General features: G+C 38.6%; 1 protein-coding gene across 23 annotated transcripts in view; it reads left to right on the top strand.

The window, feature by feature from the left end:
* The window catches only part of TENM3 (teneurin transmembrane protein 3), a 2191633-nt gene that overhangs the window by 1974809 nt on the left and 196334 nt on the right, over window positions 1-20490 (top strand). For all 23 annotated transcript variants that reach the window (XM_073341694.1, XM_073341703.1, XM_073341702.1 and 20 more), the window contains one exon: window positions 19286-19523. In XM_073341694.1, the coding sequence (XP_073197795.1) occupies window positions 19286-19523 (238 nt within the window). The remainder of the gene's footprint in view (window positions 1-19285; window positions 19524-20490) is intronic.

Consider the following 20490-nt stretch of genomic DNA (forward strand, 5'->3'; position numbering starts at 1 on the left):
TGCATAAACCAAAGTCAGGGTCAATATTACACATAGCACATCAGTGGGGTTTGTTTGTTCTTTGTTTTAGGAGAATCCCTATTTACTACCACAACAAATTAAATTTCAATTTATTTTGGTTGCTGTTTCTGTCCTTTTTTTGTTTTATCCTTCTGCTTAAATTCTTCATGGCCTGCAGAGACCACTTGTAGGAAGGCTGTCTGCTGAATTGGTGTCACCACAGCTCATGGTCAGATCAATCCTAAATCTGGAAGCTATCTGTTTATTTTTCCACTTCATATGTCTGCCCCATGAATGGGAAGGGCATTGTCTATTTTCCTTTGGGTCAGGTGAGTTTGTACTGGCCTTAGCTCTATCATCCCTTCCATGCTTTATGGATGATTTATCTTCAGCCAGTAAAGTAGCTCTTGTATGGTCCTATGGACAAGAGAGTATATATCATCCCGCTACACTGAAATGGACAGAGCTGCATTTAACTGACATTACCCTGAGTGCACACTACATTTGGGTACAAGGGGTTAAAGAAGCTGTTGCTGGCTAAATGTGGATGTGTTGGAATGCTTCAAGAATCGATTCCAACTAATGGAAAAAATGTTTTAAAAGTGAGCTGGTTCAGTTTCCACAGTGAACAACACGAAGTGGAAACAACGTTTAATGAACCCTTAAGTAAATCCTTTTCTTTTTCCATTCCCCACCATCTGTGAGAGTAATACTTGCCCTCGTTACAGTGAGCAGTATTTCTCCCTGCAATGTATTTGCCTTATGGCTTGTAGTTTTAAGGAGAGTTCTATGTGCCCAGGGACAAGAGTGTATTTGAGGAATCTGTTCAGTATATGTTGTCCCCTAAAGTTTAATGTTTAATATCCTTCTGTGGCCTCAGTTAGCAGCAAGAATTACCCAGAAATGGCCAATCTGAAGAGCCCATTTGTAGCTTGCCCTATTGGTGCCTAATTTGCATGAATAGTGGCAATATCAGCCATCTGCATCTTGTTTTACAGAGATTGGGTCACAGACTACAGATTCCATCACACTAGGATCAAGATGAAATATTATATGCTGAGACTTGTGTGTGTGCATCACCTCCACATTAAAAATTAGGGCAATCACAAGCCACATTATAATGTTTGGTGAGCAACTGCTGTCACACAGTGAATATAGTGTGTAATAATTTTGTACCAAGAGTCCAGATTTTGTGTTCTTTAAAGATGTAGTTCAGATACACAATTGCAGGGTTTAAGATAATTTATTTTGACATATAATATGATATATTAAGATGAGATTAAACAGTCAAATTAGGGAGCTGCTTGTTTTTTTTAATAAACATAGATGAATCTAAGTTTCATTGTAGATTTGAGAATTAGCATGATTCTAAACCATAGGGCATATTTATTATGAACCCTGAACTGTCTTTCTGAAACCTGAAAAAGATTTGTGAAAACAGCCTGTGATAAAAATCACACACGCTTCATAAAACACTACTTGATAGATATCACTTGCACCATTAAGAACTAAACGACAAAGGATGTAATTTCAGTTCTGGCATGCAATATTAATCGAAAGCCTTTAAAACATCTTGGTGATGGGAACTATGACAACATGACATTGAAGAATTATGAACTAAAGTCATTTATCTTAATCAGATGTTCAAAGAAATGCCATAAAACATAAAGTTATTTCATTCATCTTTACAAATTCACATGTTTTGGATGGTATATAGCTTTCTAGTTTTTCTTTTAAAAATGCTATTGATAAAAGTTCTGCATTTAAAACATCTTTTTAAAATCCAATTTGATATTGAGAAGGCAACTCCTGCCTCCAATCAGACATATTCAAAAAAGCATTGTGCTTTCTCCCTTGCTGACCCTTCTGCTTGGGTGGAACTCCCTGAAAATAATCCACAAAACAAACTCATTTTTGTCTTCCAAAACTTTCCTCAAAGCTCTCCTTTGCCATGATGCCTACAAAATACTTTCAATGGTTAGACTGCAGGTCTGCTGAGACCACAGCCTGTCATGCTGACAAGTATTGTCTGTCTGTTTTCTTGTACTCACCTGTATATATGTGTCTGTTGCCTCTTGTCTTATACTTAGATAGTAAGCTTTTGGGGGGCAGGGACCAGCCTTCTGTTCCTTGTTTGCACAGCACCTAGCACAATGGGGTCCTGATTCATAACTAGTGCTTCTAAATGGTATGGTAATAGAAATAATAAAGAACTCTATAAAATTTGAGTGTAAAAATATTAGAAAACCTTTTCCAAAGATAATTATGTTTATAGTTGCCCTTGTAAGCTGTAAAATGCAATTATAAGGCATTTAGGCCCTTATTGGTGACTGGATTATTATATTTATCTACACACATGCAGATACATCACCATTTGTATTTTGGCAAAAAAAACCCCAAACTATTGAATAAAGGGACAAAATCCAGGAAATTCAAAAGTTAAAGGGGCACCTCAGCTTAAAAACAGCACTTCAGAATTTTATCATATACTGTTGTCATATATATAAAATTAGTTTAGCTAAAAGAAGTTTCACCGTTTCTTGGTATAAGTAGTTAGTGAATCAGTTTCCTTTATTGTTTTTGTGGGTCACTCACACAAACTACAAAGGAAAGAAATTCATTTTATGTAGGGCTGTCGATTAATCGCAGTTAACTCGTGATTAACTCAAAAAATTAACTAATTAAAAAAATTAATTGCAATTAATTGCACTGTTAATAATAGAAAACCAATTGAAATTTATTAAATATTTTGGCTGTTTTTCTACATTTTCAAATATAATTATTTCTATTACAACATAGAATACAAAGTATTATTTTATATTTATATTATTTAATATAATATTTAATAATTACAAATATTTGCACTGTAAATATGATAAACAAAATAGTATTTTTCAGTTCACCTCATACAAGTACTGTAGTACAAACTGTATCGTGAAAATGTAGATTTTTTTTGTTACATAACTGCGCTCAAAAATAAAACAATGCAAAACTTTAGAGCCTACAAGTCCACTCAGTCCTACTTCTTATTTTGCGAATTGCTAAGACAAACCAGTTTGTTTATGTTTGTGGGAGATACTGCTGCCTGCTTCTTATTTACAATGTCACCTGAAAGTGAGAACAGGCATTCGCATGGCACTTTTGTAGCCGGCGTTGCAAGGTATTTCTGTGAAAGATAAGCTAAACATTCGGATGCCCCTTCGTGCTTCAGCCACCATTCCGGAGGACATGCTTCCATGCTGATGATGTTTGTTAAAAAAAAAAAGTGTGTTAATTAAATTTGTGACTGAACTCCTTGGGGCAGAATTGTATGTTCCCTGCTCTGTTTTACCCACATTCTGCCATGTATTTCATGTTATAGCAGTCTCGGACGATGACCCAACACATGTTGTTTGATTTACGAACACTGTCAGTGCAGATTTGACAAAACGCAAAGAAGGTACCAATGTGAGATTTCTAAAAATAGAAATCTCGACCCAAGGTTTAAGAATCTGAGGTGCCATCTAAAATCTGAGAGGGACGAGCTGTGGAGCATGCTTTCAGAAGTCTTAAAACAGCAACACTCTGATACAGAAACTACAGAACCTGAACAACCAGAAATCAATCTTCTGCTGGTGGCATCTGACTCTGATGATGAAATTGAACATGCATCGGTCCACTCTGCTTTGGATCATTATCGATCAGAACCCGTCATCAGCATGGATGCATATCCTCTGGAATGGTGGTTGAAGCATGAAGGGACATATGAATCTTTAGGATATCTGGCACATAAATATCTTGCGATGCCGGTTACAACAGTGCCCCCGCAAATGCCTGTTCTCACTTACAGGTGACATTGTAAACAAGAAGCGGGTACCATTATCTCCTGCAAATGTAACCAAGCTTGTTGTCTGAGCGACTGTCTGAAGTAGGACTTAGTGGACTTGTAGGCTCTAAAGATTTACATTGTTTTATTTGTAAGTTCAACTTTCATGATAAAAAGATTGCACTACTGTACTTGTATTGGGTGAATTGAAAAATATTATTTCTTTTGTTTTTTACAGTGCAAATATTTGTATTAAAAATAAATGGAAAGTGAGCATTGTGCACTTTGTATTCTGTGTTGTAATTGAAATCAATGTATTGGAAAATGTAGAAAACATCAAAAATATTTAAATAAAGGTATTCCATTATTGTTTAACTGTGCGATTAATCGCACAATTAATTTTTTTAATCGCTTGACAGCCCTAATTTTATGTAACAGGAAAATGTAATCACAGAAGTTAATGGATTTCAATACAGGTGGTTCATTTGAAACCACTTCTAACTTTTTCTTTTGGTAATTAACTAGATTTAATAGATTTCAGGCCAGAAGGGATCATTAGATCACCTTAGTTTAAACTATTGTGTGCCACAGGCAGAGAACATGAGAGACTGAAGTGCACTTGTTCCTGAGGTTCTGCAGTGGGAGGGAATTCATTAGGTGGAATATGCCCAGATGATCTTGGCAGGGGATCCTCACCCCTTGCTACAGAGGAAGACAAACTTCCAAGGTTCCTGCTAATCTGATCTGGAGGAAAATAACATCCAAACCCTAAATCTGGCAATCAGTTTGACCCTGAGCATGTCGGCAAGACCCACCAACTGGGCATCTAAGAAAGAGGATTCTCTGTCCCAGCTTGGAGCACTAGTCCATTTTGTGTTGAGTCCTGTCTCCAGCTGTGGCCAATCTCTGATGCTATAGAGCTTGTCTTCACTGTAACAGTTCTCTTCAGTTATTTGTCTTGAGTTGCTACACTTGAGCTGTCTGCAAAACAACACTAGAGTTACACAATGACTTGAAGAAAAGGAGTACTTGTGGCACCTTAGAGACTAACAAATTTATTTGACCATAAGCTTTCGTGAGCTACAGCTCACTTCATCGGATGCATTTGGTGGAAAAAACAGTGGGGAGATTTATATACACCAAGAACATGAAACAATGGGTGTTACTATACACACTGTAAAGACAGTGATCACTTAAGGTGAGCTATTATCAGCAGAAGAGCGGGGAGGGGGAGGAAGCTTTTTGTAGAGATAATCAAGGTGGGCCATTTCCAGCAGTTGACAAGAACGTCTGAGGAACGGTGGGGGGTCAGAGGGGTGGGGGATAAACATGGTGTAATAGTTTTACTTTGTGTAATGACCCATCCACTCCCAGTCTCTATTCAAGCCTAAGTTAATTGTATCCAGTTTGCAAATTAATTCCAATTCAGCAGTCTCTCATTGGAGTCTGTTTTTGAAGTTTTTTTTTGTTGAAGTATTGCCACTTTTAGGTCTGTAATCGAGTGACCAGAGAGACTGAAGTGTTCTCCAACTGGTTTTTGAATGTTATAATTCTTGACGTCTGATTTATGTCCATTTATTCTTTTACGTAGAGACTGTCCAGTTTGACCAATGTACATGGTAGAGGGGCATTGCTGGCACAAGATGGTATATATCACATTGGTAGATGTGCAGGTGAACGAGCCTCTAATATTGTGGCTGATGTGATTAGGCCCTATGGTGATGTCCCCTGAATAGATATGTGGACATCCCCTCCCCCGCGCTCTCCTGCTGATAATAGCTCACCTTAAGTGATCACTCTCTTTACAGTGTGTATGGTAACACCACTGTTTCATGTTCTCTGTGTATATAAATCTCCCCACTGTTTTTTCCACCGAATGCATCCGATGAAGTGAGCAGTGGCTCACGAAAGCTTATGCTCAAATAAATTTGTTAGTCTCTAAGGTGCCACAAGTCCTCCTTTTCTTATTGCGAATACAGACTAACACGGCTGTTACTCTGAAACCTGTCACAATGACTTGATAGGCAGCACAGAATGTTTGGATTAGCTGATGAAGAGTTGTTGTAATTTGAGCTGTTGCATTGTCACTGCATTATTATCTGGAGCAGCAGCATGGCTCAAGTTTCAGACCACCCACTCCACCTTTCCTGACAGGACAGCTAACTCTATCTTAAAGCACCACTTTAACATAAATTAGAGATTTTTGTGTGCAGACAGGAGTGGGGTTAAGAGTAACACTTGAGTTATAATTCAAGGTAACTGCTGTGAAGACACTCTCTCAGAGAAAGGCGAAAAAAATAAACCAAGAATACATGTGGCCACTTGTGCTTTGAGGAGTTGAGGGAATTCCTTTGTGACCCCCGTAGGCGATTGTTTGAGACCCTGAGATTTGATTGCAATCATTATCTTAATGCATATGTGCAAGCATTTTGAGCATGTGGAGGGTATACAGATGATCATATTATTCCCATGACACATGAAAGAAGGGGAAGAACGGCTCGAGACTGACCCTCTCGCATAGCATAGCATATCAGAGTTGGAAGGGACCTCAGGAAGTCATCTTAGTCCAACTCCCTGCTCAAAGCAGGACCAATCCCCATTTTTGGCCCCAGATCCCTAAATGGCCCCCTCAAGGATTGAACTCTCAACCCTGGGTTTAGCAGGCCAATGCTCAAACCCCTGAGCTATCCCTCCCCCCTAAAAGACCCTGTACACAAAGGCTCATAGTTTCTCTGAGAACCTGGATTAAAGCATATATTTTAGAAACTGCTAATGTCATTTTAAAGACTACAAGCTATACTGAGTCTGCTGGCTCCTCTGATAAGTTGTTCCAATGTTTAATTACACTCACAGCTAGGAAATTGTGTCTTCTTTTAATGTTGAATTTGTTTAACTTCGACTTGCAGCTAGTGATCTTGTTATGCCCTTGTTAGCAAAGTTGAGAACGTCCCCACTGTCTGATATTTGTTTCATGTGTAAGTACCTATACACAGTGCTCAAGTGAACTCTTAGCTTTCGCTTTGATAACATGAATAAGCTGAGCTCCTTAAACATCACAGTATCCTAGGTACCCAGAGAGGACCACTTGCCTATTTCTACCTGATATTTCCCTTTTTAGTGTTGTTGTTTATCATTAATTGTATTATCATAGTACGTCAGAGCTTCATTCAAGGTCGGGGACGATTGTGCTAGATGTTGTACACAGAGCAAAATTACACTTCCTGCCCAAAGAGCTTACAAGCTAAGTATAGGACATGAGACAACAAATGGATATAGACTGTCTGATGGGGAGTACAAAGTATGATAGGTATTTTGTTGAATTGAGATCAGTTAATCAGAGTGTTCACGTCACTTTGTAAAAGTAATCTGTCCTCATTATTTACTTCCCCCACCTATTTTTGTATCTTCTGTAAATGTTACCAACATCAATTTTTATATCGTTGTCTTGGTCATTGTAAAAATATTAAATAGCCAAGAACTATTCCCTAGGGATGTCTGATAGAGATGGCCCCTCCTCATTAACAACTACATTTTGAGGTCTACCCATGAATCAGGTTTTTTGTTCATCTAATGTATGTCCTATTAGTTCCCTTTAACTTTAAATATAAAAAATTCAAACTTCTACGCAATGCAAGTTTATTAATCAAAATGTTCACAGGATCATATAGAATAGATGCTTCCTCCTGCTTTGTTCCAAATACAGAACAGAAATATCTATTGAACGTTTCTGCCTTTTCTGCCTCCAGTTACAATTTTAGCATCTATATCTAGCTATGGACATATATCTGACACAGAGCTTTCTTTGTTCTTAATATATTTTAAAATGCTTTATTATTGTCTTTAATTCTGTTGGCTATTGATATTTCATTGATTACTTTAGCTTCTTTTATCAGTTGCCATCTACTTCCCCGTTTATAGTGTTTTATCTCCATTTCTATGTCTCCTTTTAACAAGAATGGCTTCTTGCCAATCGTAAGTTTTGTCATGTTTTTTGGAATTATGGATCCAGTAGGTGATCCTTGAATAATTCCCAGTATTTGCTAATGCTTCCCACTTTGCATTTATGTTCCCAGTCAGTTGTGCGAACAGTTACTTTAAACTTTGGAAAATGAGACCTTTTAAAGTTCCAAATATACGTATTACTGGTTGGTTTGTTTTCACGAAGTGCACGTGATCAAGATCACTGGTACCTAAACAACTGCTAATTTTTAGGTCAGCAATGAACTTCTTTCTGCTCATCAGAATGAAATCCAATATTGAGTTACTCCACATTGGATGCAGGCCTTTGTGTTACGAAATTATTATCTATTAATTTTTAAAACTCTGAAACCTGAGGAAGTTTTGTTATTGGCCACATGAGATGTCCAGCAAAAACGTTCCCCAGGTTGAAGTCACCCATGATTTCAAGTTCAGCTACAAGCAACTTTTGAGACATTTTTATGTGTGTGTTTATGTAGCGGGGGGGGGCGAAGGGCTGTTAGTGTGTAGCTCTGGCCATCTTTTCAGAAACAGCAAAACCAGGGATGTTGAGCTTAAAGGTCACAGGAAGCCCTCTTCCTCCCAAATGAAGAACAGCTCTCCTCAGTTTGGGACAGAAATCCTTCACAAAAAACAACTCCTCCTTGACTTTTTGTTACAGTGTGATAAGTCTGCGCAGCCCACAGCAATGAGCCTCCAAGCTGAGCTCAACAGACTTGGGTTAGCAGGGTTCATGTGACGCGCTCTATAAATAGCTGTGTAGACAGTGCTTTGAAGTTGCAGCTTGGGCTCTGACGTTCAAGCCCACCTCCTAGGTTTCAGAGCCTGAGCTCCAGCCCCAATCTGCAACTTCAAAAACTGTCTACACAGCTATTTATAGAGCGCTTAGCAAAGACCCACTAGCCCAAGTCCACTGACCTATCCAGTGTCCCATCTTCAGTCATGACCATCCCTGATGCCTCAGAAGGAGACAAAAAGAAACAAAAACACTTAGAGAATACATTGTGGGTGATCCCTTCCAGTCCCCCTGCATGTGACCAGCTGAAGCCCTGTAGTGGGAGATTTGAGGAACATCAGACATAAACCAGAAGGGACCCTCAAGGCTGATGAGCCCTGTCCATAACCCTGCCGTACAATCACATCATATATTTGTCCAGCTTTCTCTTAAAACTAATTAAATTGTTTCCCCTCACTATTGGGAGGCTGTTCCAGCATATCACTCCTTTGATGGTTAGAAACCTTCTAATGTTGAGTCTGAATTTGTTATGGGTAGTTTAAACTCATTTGTTCTTGTGCCAACATTGTCCTTAGTCTTAAATAGCTCTTCACCCTCTCTGGTGTTCTCCCCCTAACTTTTATGGAAAGTAATCATATCCCCCTCAGCCTTTGTTTTGCCAAACTAAACAACCCAAGCTCTTTTAGTCTCCTCTCATAAGATAGGCCTTCCATTTCCCTGATCATCCCAGTAGCACTTCTCTGCAAGTGTACCAGTTTGAATTAATTTCATTTGCGTTTTTTGCAACTGGATCACATTGGAGGCTTGTAGTCACCCTGTGATTCACCAACACACCCAGGTTTCTCTTGTCTGTTGCTTCCATCTGATGATCTCCCAGTTTATAGCACAAATTCTTATTAGTAGACCCTAAGTGCATGACCTTACACTATGTAATATTAAGTTTCATCCATTTCTTTTACTCCAATATTTACTCCTGGGGGAATTCTGCGCCAATGCACATGCACAGAATTCATGCGTCCCACAAAATTTTATTTTTTTCTGCAGAAAATGCATTCTGCCTCAGAAGTGCTGCAGTTCTGCCTTTCGCCCACCAAAGGCCACTGTGGTGCCAGAACAGCCAACAGCATGAAAGCAGCAGGCTGTTCTGGTGCCACAGCAGCCTCTGGTGGGCAAAAGGCGGAACTGAAGCACTTCTGGGGCAGAATATATTTTCTGTAGGGGGAAAAAATTATCTGTGTGCGTGCAGTGGCACAGAATTCCCCCAGGAGGAGAAATTCATCACAGCACCTGGCCCATGGAGCCAGGCTAGGATAGAGTGGGCACTTGGGGCTCCTGGGGGATCATAGATTGGGGTTCAGAATAGCTAGTGGGGTACCAGCATTGAGCCGGGGGCTGAATGGGAGCAGGGGGGGTGCATGGCCATGTGGAAACAGGGAAGGGGGGGGCTGCAGGGACACATGGGGATGGGGGGGGTTCGGGGACAAGGGAAGATGTGCCTGACTGAATGAGAGAGGCTTGGGATCAGCCAGAGTCTGCATGGAGGAAGCTCCACAACTCCCGAACAGTCCTGGCCCTTCCCCCCCACAAAAAAAAAACCTGTTCCATACTTCTTCCACCAAAAAGAACAGGAGTACTTGTGGTACCGTAGAGACTAACAAATTTATTTGAGCATAAGCTTTCGTGGGCTACAGCCCACTTCATCAGATGCATAGAATGGAACATATAGTAAGAAGAGATATATATACATACAGAGAACATGAAAAGGTGGAGTAAGAGGCTAATTAATTAAGATGTGCTATTATCAGCAGGAGAAAAAAATGTTTGTAGTAATAATCAAGATGGCCCATTTAGACAGTTGACAAGAAGGGTGAAGATACTTAACATGGGGAAATAGATTCAATATGTGTAATGACCCAGCCACTCCCAGTCTCTATTCAAACCCAAGTTAATGGTATCTAGTTTGCATATTAATTCAAACTCAGGAGTTTCTTGTTGGAGTCTGTTTTTGAAGCTTTTCTGCTGCAAAATTGCCACCTTTAATTCTGTTACTGAGTGGCCAGAGGGGTTGAAGTGTTCTTCTACCTGTTTTTGAATGTTATGATTCCTGATGTCAGATTTGTGTCCATTTATTCTTTTGCATAGAGACGTCCAGTTTGGCCAATGTACATGGCAGAGGAGCATTGCTGGCGCATGATGGCATAGATCACATTGGTAGTTGTGCAGGTGAACGAGCCCCTGATAGTGTGGCTAATGTTGTTAGGCCCTATGAAGGTGTCCCCTGAATAGATATGTGGGCACAGTTGGCATCGGGCTTTGTTGCAAGGATAGGTTCCTGGGTTAGTGTTTTTGGTGTGTGGTTGCTGGAGAATATTTGCTTCAGGTTGGGGGGCTGTCTGTAAGCGAGGACTGGTCTGTCTCCCAAGATCTGTGAGAGTGAGTAGTAGGTGACTTTTGGGTACTCTTCTGGCTCTGTCAATCTGTTTTTTTCAAACACACACTCACACCCAACAACCCTTCAGGTTCACTCCCATCTCCTTTCCTCTCCCTCAGCTCCTCCATTACCCCTGACAGTCACAAGCCTTTGCACTGCTTCCGACGGGTGCAGGAAATACAGTTCTGTATTGTAATTTAAACGAATTACTCAAAATTCTGTATTAATATGCCTAGTAAGGAATCTATTTGTCAAAAAAAATTACCAGAATCCGTTTTTGTGGAGGGGGGGGGGGGTCTGTATTATTTCAGCCATACTTGCTGACAGATATTTCATAATAAATTACCAAAATAATTTAAACTGTCATGATTATATTGTGTTATTTTGACAAATAAAATATGCAGAATTTTACAGAATTTTAAAATATTGTGTGCAGAATTTTTATTTTTTGGCACAGAATTCTCCCAGGAATAAATATTAAAGGTCATATAGTTCTTCCTATATAATATTCCAATTCTTCTCTGTATTCACAATGCCTCCCAACTTTGTGTTAGCAATAAATTTCATTAGCACACTCCTGCCTTTTGTGATGAGGTCATTAATAAAAATATTAAATAAGATCGGTCTTAAGATAGATCTTTGAGAAACTCAACTAATAACCTCTCTACAGTCCCTTACCCACCTCACAATTCTTATTAATTAATCCCATCTTCTCTAATTAATCTAATAATTTTCCATGTGGTACCATATCAAATGCTTTACTGAATTCCAGTATATTAGATTAACTGCATTTCTGTGATCTAAAAAATATACGTTTCCTTTTAAAAGAAGGATATTAGGTTAATCTGACATGATCTACCTTTGGTAAACCCATGTTTTATTACATCCTCTTTTTCATTTCCCTCCATGAATTTAATTATTCTTTTCTCTTTCTTTGGCTATCTCCATCATCTTTCACTTCTGCAGGGGATGGCTTCCTTTCTTTTCTTCCTTACCATGCCACCTTCTACCTGTTTCTCCTCCTCATTCCCCAGTATAGCAAACCTGTTACTCAACTCAATTTAATCTCTACTATCCAGTCTTTTTGTCCATCTTGTCCTCATGATCACATTCTTCCAGGGTCACCCTCTCCTTCTGACAGTCTGCCCTCCAGGTTCTTTTGTTTGGCAGGTGTCAGTAAATCTTGAGTTGTGTGTACCACCACCTCTCTCCTATTCTGCATTATCACTTCAAATTCCCATCTGAATACCATCATTGTCTCGAATTGCATCTCTAATCCTTGGATCTTCCCTGTCATGAGCTCTATCAGGTGACATTTCTTATATAAGTAGCTTCCATCAGATATCCACTAAAGGATGCTGTGCATTCCAGGGCTTCTGCATCTGACCATCTTCTTTGTCTCCTCACCTCCTTGGGTCACTTCTAGTGCTGCCTCAGTAGTTATTGTCGTTTTCTCTTCCTAGTGTTCCTACTGCTAGAGAAAAGGGCAAAGATCCCTCCCAAGTCCCCCCCCTCCCCCCAAAAGAAACAACCCTTCCATTATTAGTTGTTCACTCAGCTAATGGCAGCAGGAACTTCAGTGCAGACTTGCAACCAGAGACATACTCAGAGTCCCCAGTGGGCTTGTACTGGGGCGGTTAGCCCATACAGAAGCCCATTCTGCTATGTCTTTTCTGCTAATGTTACCTGTACAAATTAGATTTAAGGTAGTGTTAGTATGCCTACCTGCACTACAATCACACCTTTATGTGCTGTATAGATATACCCACACACAGAGCCACGCCACTAATGTGAAACAAGACTTCCCACAAAGGACAACTTCCCCAGACAGCAAATGCTCAACACACGCAAAGAGCTGTTCCTTATACACTGAGGCCCCGGAGTTCACACTTTTGAGACTACTGTCATCCTATTAGCTTGCCCTCACGTTTGTTCTCTTTCTGCCATTCCTCCACTCCCCACCCCACATACACACTCATACACACCCTGTGGCCTGTCTGGGTTTTTCTGCAGTTGAATGGGCCTGTCTTGCTTTTAAAGAAGGAAAATGAATGAATTACTCAAAGTTTTGTATTAATATGCCTAGTAAGAAGGAAAAACATGTTTTTTTAAAGCATAAAATAATTTTTCAGTTTAAGAAGAAAACTGTTTGGTGTGAATAAGAATATTTTTATTTTTCCCTTTTATGACTTTACACTTATAAACAAGGCAATAAAATACTTCTATGTATAGTCTGCAGATAAATTCACTGGTTGTTCCTCACTCCCAAATGGTTTGATGGCGTATCAACTTGTAGTCAGTGTGCTGATGAGGAGGCAAATATTGGCACACTTTGATCAAGATACGTGTATGATTTTTCCCCTTTTTATATTACTGTGAGAGAGAGAGAGAGAGAGGGGTGTACTGTGATCAAAGTGCACTTGTCTGCTTCCCCATCAGCACACAGCTAACACAACAGCAAGTTCCCCAAGAAGAGAGCAGCAGCCAGTGGGTTAATTCAGTTACAGTCTGTATATCCAGCAGTGGTTAAGGTAATAGATTGTTTTATATCCACCAATTGGTCAAGTGCATTTATCCGGAAGGTTGAAATGTGATTAAGCCCTTTTTAGATTGTGCAGATAATCAGAAAGGAGTTGCGCAGACTGACCCGTGTCAATGTGTATTTCAAGAGAATGTACTTAAAAGTAGAAGGTATGGCAAAGCCAATTTTAAAATTAACAAAAATAATCCAATAAACATCTTCGCAATCACAAGTTTAACAAATTACAAGATATATTGTATTGCTGCTATTGCTAGTAGCAACAGACTAGTAAAGAAATGAAAACCACGGGGATCTGAACAAAACCCCAACGTAATAGTTCACGGACTCAACAGTTAATTTAAAGAATGGGCGTTGTTATTGATGTGAAAGAACATTTAAATAGATTTTTTCCTATAAAGAGCATTCAAAAATCAAACCCATGATTTTTTTTCTTTTTGTTTTAATTAATTAAATTCATTTAGTACTTGTGAAAGGTGCTGCCAGATCAATAGCTCTGTGGACTGAATTGTTTTATTTATCTGCAGACCAGATAAGGTACAGGCAGTAGTAGTGCCGACAGCCTGTTTCAACCCTGACCTGGAGGACTAGAATACCTCTGAGGTTCCATGAGTAGTTGAGCCTATTGGCTCATTCAGCCATGTTTGCCAAGACCACCAACCTGGCTGCCAGTTACAGAAATAGTGATTTGGGTGATATGGCCACTAGTCAATTAACTAATGTTTTGAATCCATCAACTTATTTTACCTAGGCAATCAATCAAGTTCACATGGAAATTACTTGATCGCTAGCAAATTACTTGATCGCTAGCATGGAAATTACCTGATCACATGGACAGGATTCCAACCGGTGACCTGGAAATTGAGGATTCTGTTGCACATTACCAATTCTCTTTGGCATATAGTCCACTCTAGTTATTTACTTCTAATGGATACTGATATTCATCTTATGATGTCACCACATCAGGATTCCCTGGGAAGACTTCCTCCTGGTGGAGAATCCTTGACAATCTACTCCTAAATTGAGAGAAAACGTGGATGAAGTAATAGCTTTAATTGGACCAACTTCTGTTGGTGAGAGAGACACCAGTTGGGTCCAATAAAAGATATTAACTCCCCTCGTCTCTCTAATATCCTGGGATCAACATGGTTACAACTACACTGCCTACTCCTAAATTGTTAATTCTGAAAGAAATCTTTCTTTGTTTTAAAAACTGTATGCATCTAACACCTTTCATATTCACAACACTTGTGTTTGTATTTTCATGGTCATCGTGATAGCTTTATTTTCTTTAACATTAATTAAACATTACCAAATAAGCCTAATACTTATCAAATGAAAAGATAAGTTTTTCCTGAGATGAGTGGCTAGCAGTTAGGTCTCAGAAGTTTAACTGTTATTGAATGGATATCCTATGAAATGCATAACAAATTACTTTCTTTTGTAGATATTTTATCTACTTTTCTCATTCTTTCTGAATTAAAACCCAAAATTGCAAAGCTTTAAATAATTATCATACATGTTATATAATAAACTAATTTATAACTTTGTCTGTCTGCCGATCTCCTCCTTTTTTTCACTTTCACATATGCATTTTATTGCATCATATTCTATTGAAATTCAGTAACAATTAAATGATAAAATGAAACGTAAATTAGTTTTTGAAAAAGAAAAGAGAGAGAGGTTTTGTGGTTGGCTACAGAATACATATAATTTACCTCCAGGATTGAAATGGCTCGTTTACTTCACTGCTCGTGTCTCAGGTAAACAACTATTGAAATAGGTTTTGAAAAATGAGTAAAACTATGTTTAGACTGTTTTCTATCCCATTTCATATGAATTTGTCAGTTTCATACAGAGGCTGATGTGCATTTATCTGACAGTGATTTATGCAGTCAATGCTGCACAAAGGTTAAAATCTCTGTTATACTTGGGCAACGCTACTGCAATGGGTTGTTGTACGGCCAATTTGCATTAGCTATGTAAAACATCTCCATGAGATAACTACTTTAGTGGGGTTGCTCTGGTGTAACAGTCTACACAAGAAAGTTGAACAGTTTGTGATTTTTAAATAGATTTAGTTAAATCTGTGCAAACCCCTGTCCAGACAGTCTATTTTGTGTAAACCTGGCTTATTGCAGTTTAGTTGATTAGGAATTTGTTTAAGCTAAGACAAAATAAACCATTCTTAAACCAGAATGTGTGTGTTCAGACAGAGGTTTGCACAGGTTTAACTAAATCAGTTTAAAAGCCACTTTAAGTTAGATTGTTGCAACTTTCTGGTGTCAGTAAGGCCCAGGAGCATAATTGAGTCCTTTATCTGCTCCTTTCAACACAATCAATGTACCACTTATAGCCTTCATGCTGGATCATCCCATTCTCTTCTTCCTGACTTACCATCAAAATGGAGCTATCAATCATGGAGCCTATATGTTTAGCTGAGGCCATGTCAGAAATGCTCACTGATTTTTCAAAAACTGAGAGAAGAACCCTTCCCTCCATTAGAATGCCTGTTTCCCAAGAAGCTGATTGCCATAGATGAAGAGCCAGCTTTGAAGGGAGGAGCTGCAGAATGCGTATTCTGACATTTGTGGCTGGTGTAGAGGAAGTATTTTCTTTACATTCTCCAGAACCAGGAGTAATCTTCAAGGCTGCAGAGCTCAAGAACTCCATATCCATGTCATGGTCCAATAATCACAGAGGATCCCTCTGCCTGTTTCAGGCCCTTAAATATAGAAAGGTGAGGAAGGCTGGTATTGTGGGTCTGACAGCCAGGAGATCTGGCTGGGACACAAATTTCCCATGTAACACTCAGACAATCACTTAACCTGTCTGTGCTTCAGGTTCCCCATGTATATAATCAGAATGGCAATATGACGCTATTTCACAGTGATGTTGGGAAGCTTAGTTGTTTGTAAAGCACTTTGATATTGTGTGGAAGATGCTATAAAAAGCAAACTATTGTTTAGTTATTTATCCATGAAAATAGGGGTATGATGCAACCCTAACTATGGCATCATAATCACCACTTTTATAATGTTGACATCTTCCTCGCAAATCAATGAAATAAGATTGAGATGTCTGCTACAGATTTTATGGCAGTTACAAGAGTTGTGGGTTCAAGGAATTTGCAAGCTAAACCTAGGAGGAAAAAAATCAATAATGATATTCATATTTAAAAAATGGCACTTCCATACTGTGGAAACTGCAGAAGACATTATATACACAGAGACCATGAAACAATACCTCCTCCCACCCCACTCTCCTGCTGGTAATAGCTTATCTAAAGTGATCACTCTCCTTACAATGTGTATGATAATCAAGTTGGGCCATTTCCAGCACAAATCCAGGTTTTCTCACCCCCCCCAAAAAACACACACACACAAACTCACCCTAGTAACACTTCTAGTTTCAACATCTATGTATATCTGTGTAGCTATCTTCAGAATGCCAAAGTAGCATTCCATGATTCAGCCACATGGGTTTAGGTGTGGGGGGAGTGGGATGTTGGGAGGATCTGTGCTATAGCAGATCTTGGATCCTAGCCCCATCCTGCAGGCTTTGTATCTTCCTTACACCCAACCCTCTCTCGTACAGCAGATCTACATCACTTGTATTACAAATGGGCTCTCTGTAATCGTGAAGGAGCGAGCTGGATCTGCTTTCTATGGTATGAAAATAAAATGCCAGACAAAGAGAAAATGGCTTTCAATTGAAATTTTAAATGAGAAGGCAAATTGAAGAGGTGGAGAAGTTCCAGAATAATGTTTCAGTTGATAGGAACTGCAGAGGAAAAGGCTCTTGCATCAATCATAAGAACTTTGCACAAGAGGAGGGGGATAATATTAGGGCAAGTAGAGCAACTGAACTGAGTAGAGAAAGAAAGAAAGATGTGGTTTACGAGACAAACATTACTTTAGATTATCCAGTAAAGGAATGGGATTTATTTTCATATACTTGTGGTATGGCTCCCTGTTGTGTTAGTAATCATATATATATGCACCATTGTTAATTCTGTGACAGTTGATAATTAGCTCCTAATCTAAATCACATAAAATTTTAAATAGACTTAAAAACAAAATCTTTCCCAGCTTTAGCCTGTTAAATTATCCTGTAGCTGGCTTGTTAAAATGTGCCTTAAAACCTTCCATAGTGATTTTTGTCATATGTGATGACACCTATTGGTGTTGGTAAAGACTAAACTGATTAATTGTATGCAGCCTGATTGGTAATTTTTCTTGTGAATTTAGCAGAGGTTTTTGTTTGTTTTGTTTTTTAAACTCAACAAAACTGTATGGACTGTTTTAACCCTGCCACTCTCTAAAAGGTACATTTCAACCTTACTATAATTTAGACACTCAGTTTAACACGGGCAGCAAAGTAATTAACCAAACCCCTTCACTGGAAATGGGAATGGTCTTCAAAGAAAAGAATATGCAAAAGCAGAGTTTTATTTTCCTGTGTTAAGCGAACAGCTCTATCCCTAATGCTCATGAGGGTGAGAAATTATTAGTTGCTAAATTACAATGATATGGATTATTAGAGACTATCAGAAATGTGCAGCAATAATTGGTTTTTATTCTCAAGTAGAATTTTTTTTTCATTTCTGTACCCCTTTATTGTGGGTTTTACAGTATGGTTTTCAAGTCACTGCAGATTGTATATTCAGTTCCAGCAAACAGAGAATCACATCCGAAGGCCATATTCCTAATCATTTTAAGAATCACTGCTTGTGTTCACAATGTAAGGAAATGTAACCCTGGTCTGTTATTCTATTTAATGCATACATTTATATTAATAGCATGTCAGTATGTTACCTAAAAAACATTGAACTACATTCAGTCAAAGATTGACAATGTGTATGTGTTGAAGCCAAATCCATTCAGCATCTAGTTAGATCTTACCTAAGTCTGACACCTTTTTATGTGAATTTTGTCAGGCACATCCTTAGCCCCAGATCATTAAAAATAAAACAGCTTGCTTTCTGACCTCTGACTTATTAGCTATGGCTATTATGTGCTTTTAGTTTAGGAACAAAATATTTCCACCACTGTCTTGGTGGCATGACTCTCTGATCACCTGTGACTTGCTCCAAAATGTAGTTATACCACATAGTGTGAAATTGGAAAATCTGTTCTGTGTGTGTTCTAATGGATGTAACGGTCATTAAGTATATGAGTCTTCTGACGTTGTAATCAGATGTGATTCAGTCTGTTAAATATCCATGAAGCAACATCTGCTTCACAGAGTGACCTTCTGCTAAAGAATACTTAGCATCTATTAGCAGATCATAGTGCAGATCTGCCTTATTTGAAATGCACTAAACTAGAGTAGTCTACTGCTGTTTAGCAACTAGCTTGTAATAATTTATTGCAGTTAAATAAAGCTTAAAAATATTCCATTAAATAATTACAGGGATTATATGCATTTCGAAAACCTTTGTGTTCTGCTGAAATTACCCATTTAATTTCAGGGTTGGTTTGTTAAAAAAAGCTGAAATCTAAAGGCACATTAGGGGATCTGTCAGATGCTGTTTTCTGTAGGTGTTAATAAAATCGGATAAAAAAACTGAAACAAATTAAAAGCAAAAGCAATTTTCCCATCTGTTGTATATTAATTAGAACTTTGTGTATCAAGGGTAAACTTGCTCTTAGAGAATGTCACTGAATGCCTTCTAATAGAATAATATGCAAATATATTTTTAGATGATGGGATTATATTCAGTTTCTCATTCTGCTTTGGTTGTAGCAAAAGCCAGGGTGATGTATAACAGACTTCAATTTTCTTTCTTCCCAGAGCAACCTCCAAATAACCAAGGCCAGTCGACCCTGCAACCTTTGCCACCTTCTCACAAGCAGCATTCAGCACAGCATCATCCATCTATCACCTCCCTTAACAGAAACTCATTGACAAATAGGAGGAATCAGAGTCCGGCCCCGCCGGCTGCTTTGCCCGCCGAGCTGCAAACCACACCCGAGTCGGTCCAGCTGCAGGACAGCTGGGTCCTTGGCAGTAATGTGCCACTGGAAAGCAGGTAACCATTTAGGGACCTAAAAGAGTGTAGAATTTATAATGAAAACACTTAACTAAAAGAGAAATAACCAGCCAATTGTATTTCCTCTTATTCAATCAGCAAAATTATAAGTTGTGAAATGTAAAAATAAATTTAGCTATTTTTGTTACTGCCCCTCTCTCCAAAACCCACATTGTGAGTGGCTTTTCACAAGGCTGTTTTCTTTTGCCATGTTTATCACCTGATGATTGGACTTTGGGGATGTCTTAATTTTCTGGACATTCATTTACTCCTGTGTTTATCATCCTTATTGGATATGATTATTGTGAACTTGTTGCTCACCCTTGTTTGCCAGACATATATGAGCCAAACCAATGCTGCTGTACAGATCAGCTCATCAAGGAAGGGGCTTTCATAGTGTTTTTCCAGCACTCTAGTCCTTGCCCCTTTGACAAGACCCTAAGCAGTAAGGGTGATTCCAAGCTTTATGGTTTATTGGGCCAAGAGAACTCACTTTCTCATTACATACTATGTAGTTTGTCCCTCTTGTTTATAATTTTGCAAGAGCAAATAAAATGGAAAGATAATTCCGTTTTAGTTAAAGATTCATATATAAAGATTTTTTGTAGGATTTATTAGCATAAAGCTAAATTTTCCTTGGTAATTAATTAACACTCACTGAACAGTCAATCAGCCCTAATTCACTATTGTCACTTAAATTTTTTGTTAAAGAGAAAAAAAAATTTCCAGTTGAGTCATCAAACTGAATATGCATAATTGCATTGTATCTGGCAATAATTGTTTTGACAAATATTTATGAAATATATGTCAAGTTCATTCTTTGAAGCCTTTTCCATTATATACGAATAGCAGACTGAAAAATAGTCAAATCAGATTTTGACTCATCTAAAACATATGACCTACAGCTAGACACTACAGTAGGCAGTTTTGTGATTCCAAGGTTTTCAGACAATAGGTTCAAATCTCC

This window comes from Lepidochelys kempii, chromosome 4 (assembly GCF_965140285.1).
Source record: "Lepidochelys kempii isolate rLepKem1 chromosome 4, rLepKem1.hap1, whole genome shotgun sequence".
NCBI lineage: Eukaryota > Metazoa > Chordata > Testudines > Cheloniidae > Lepidochelys > Lepidochelys kempii.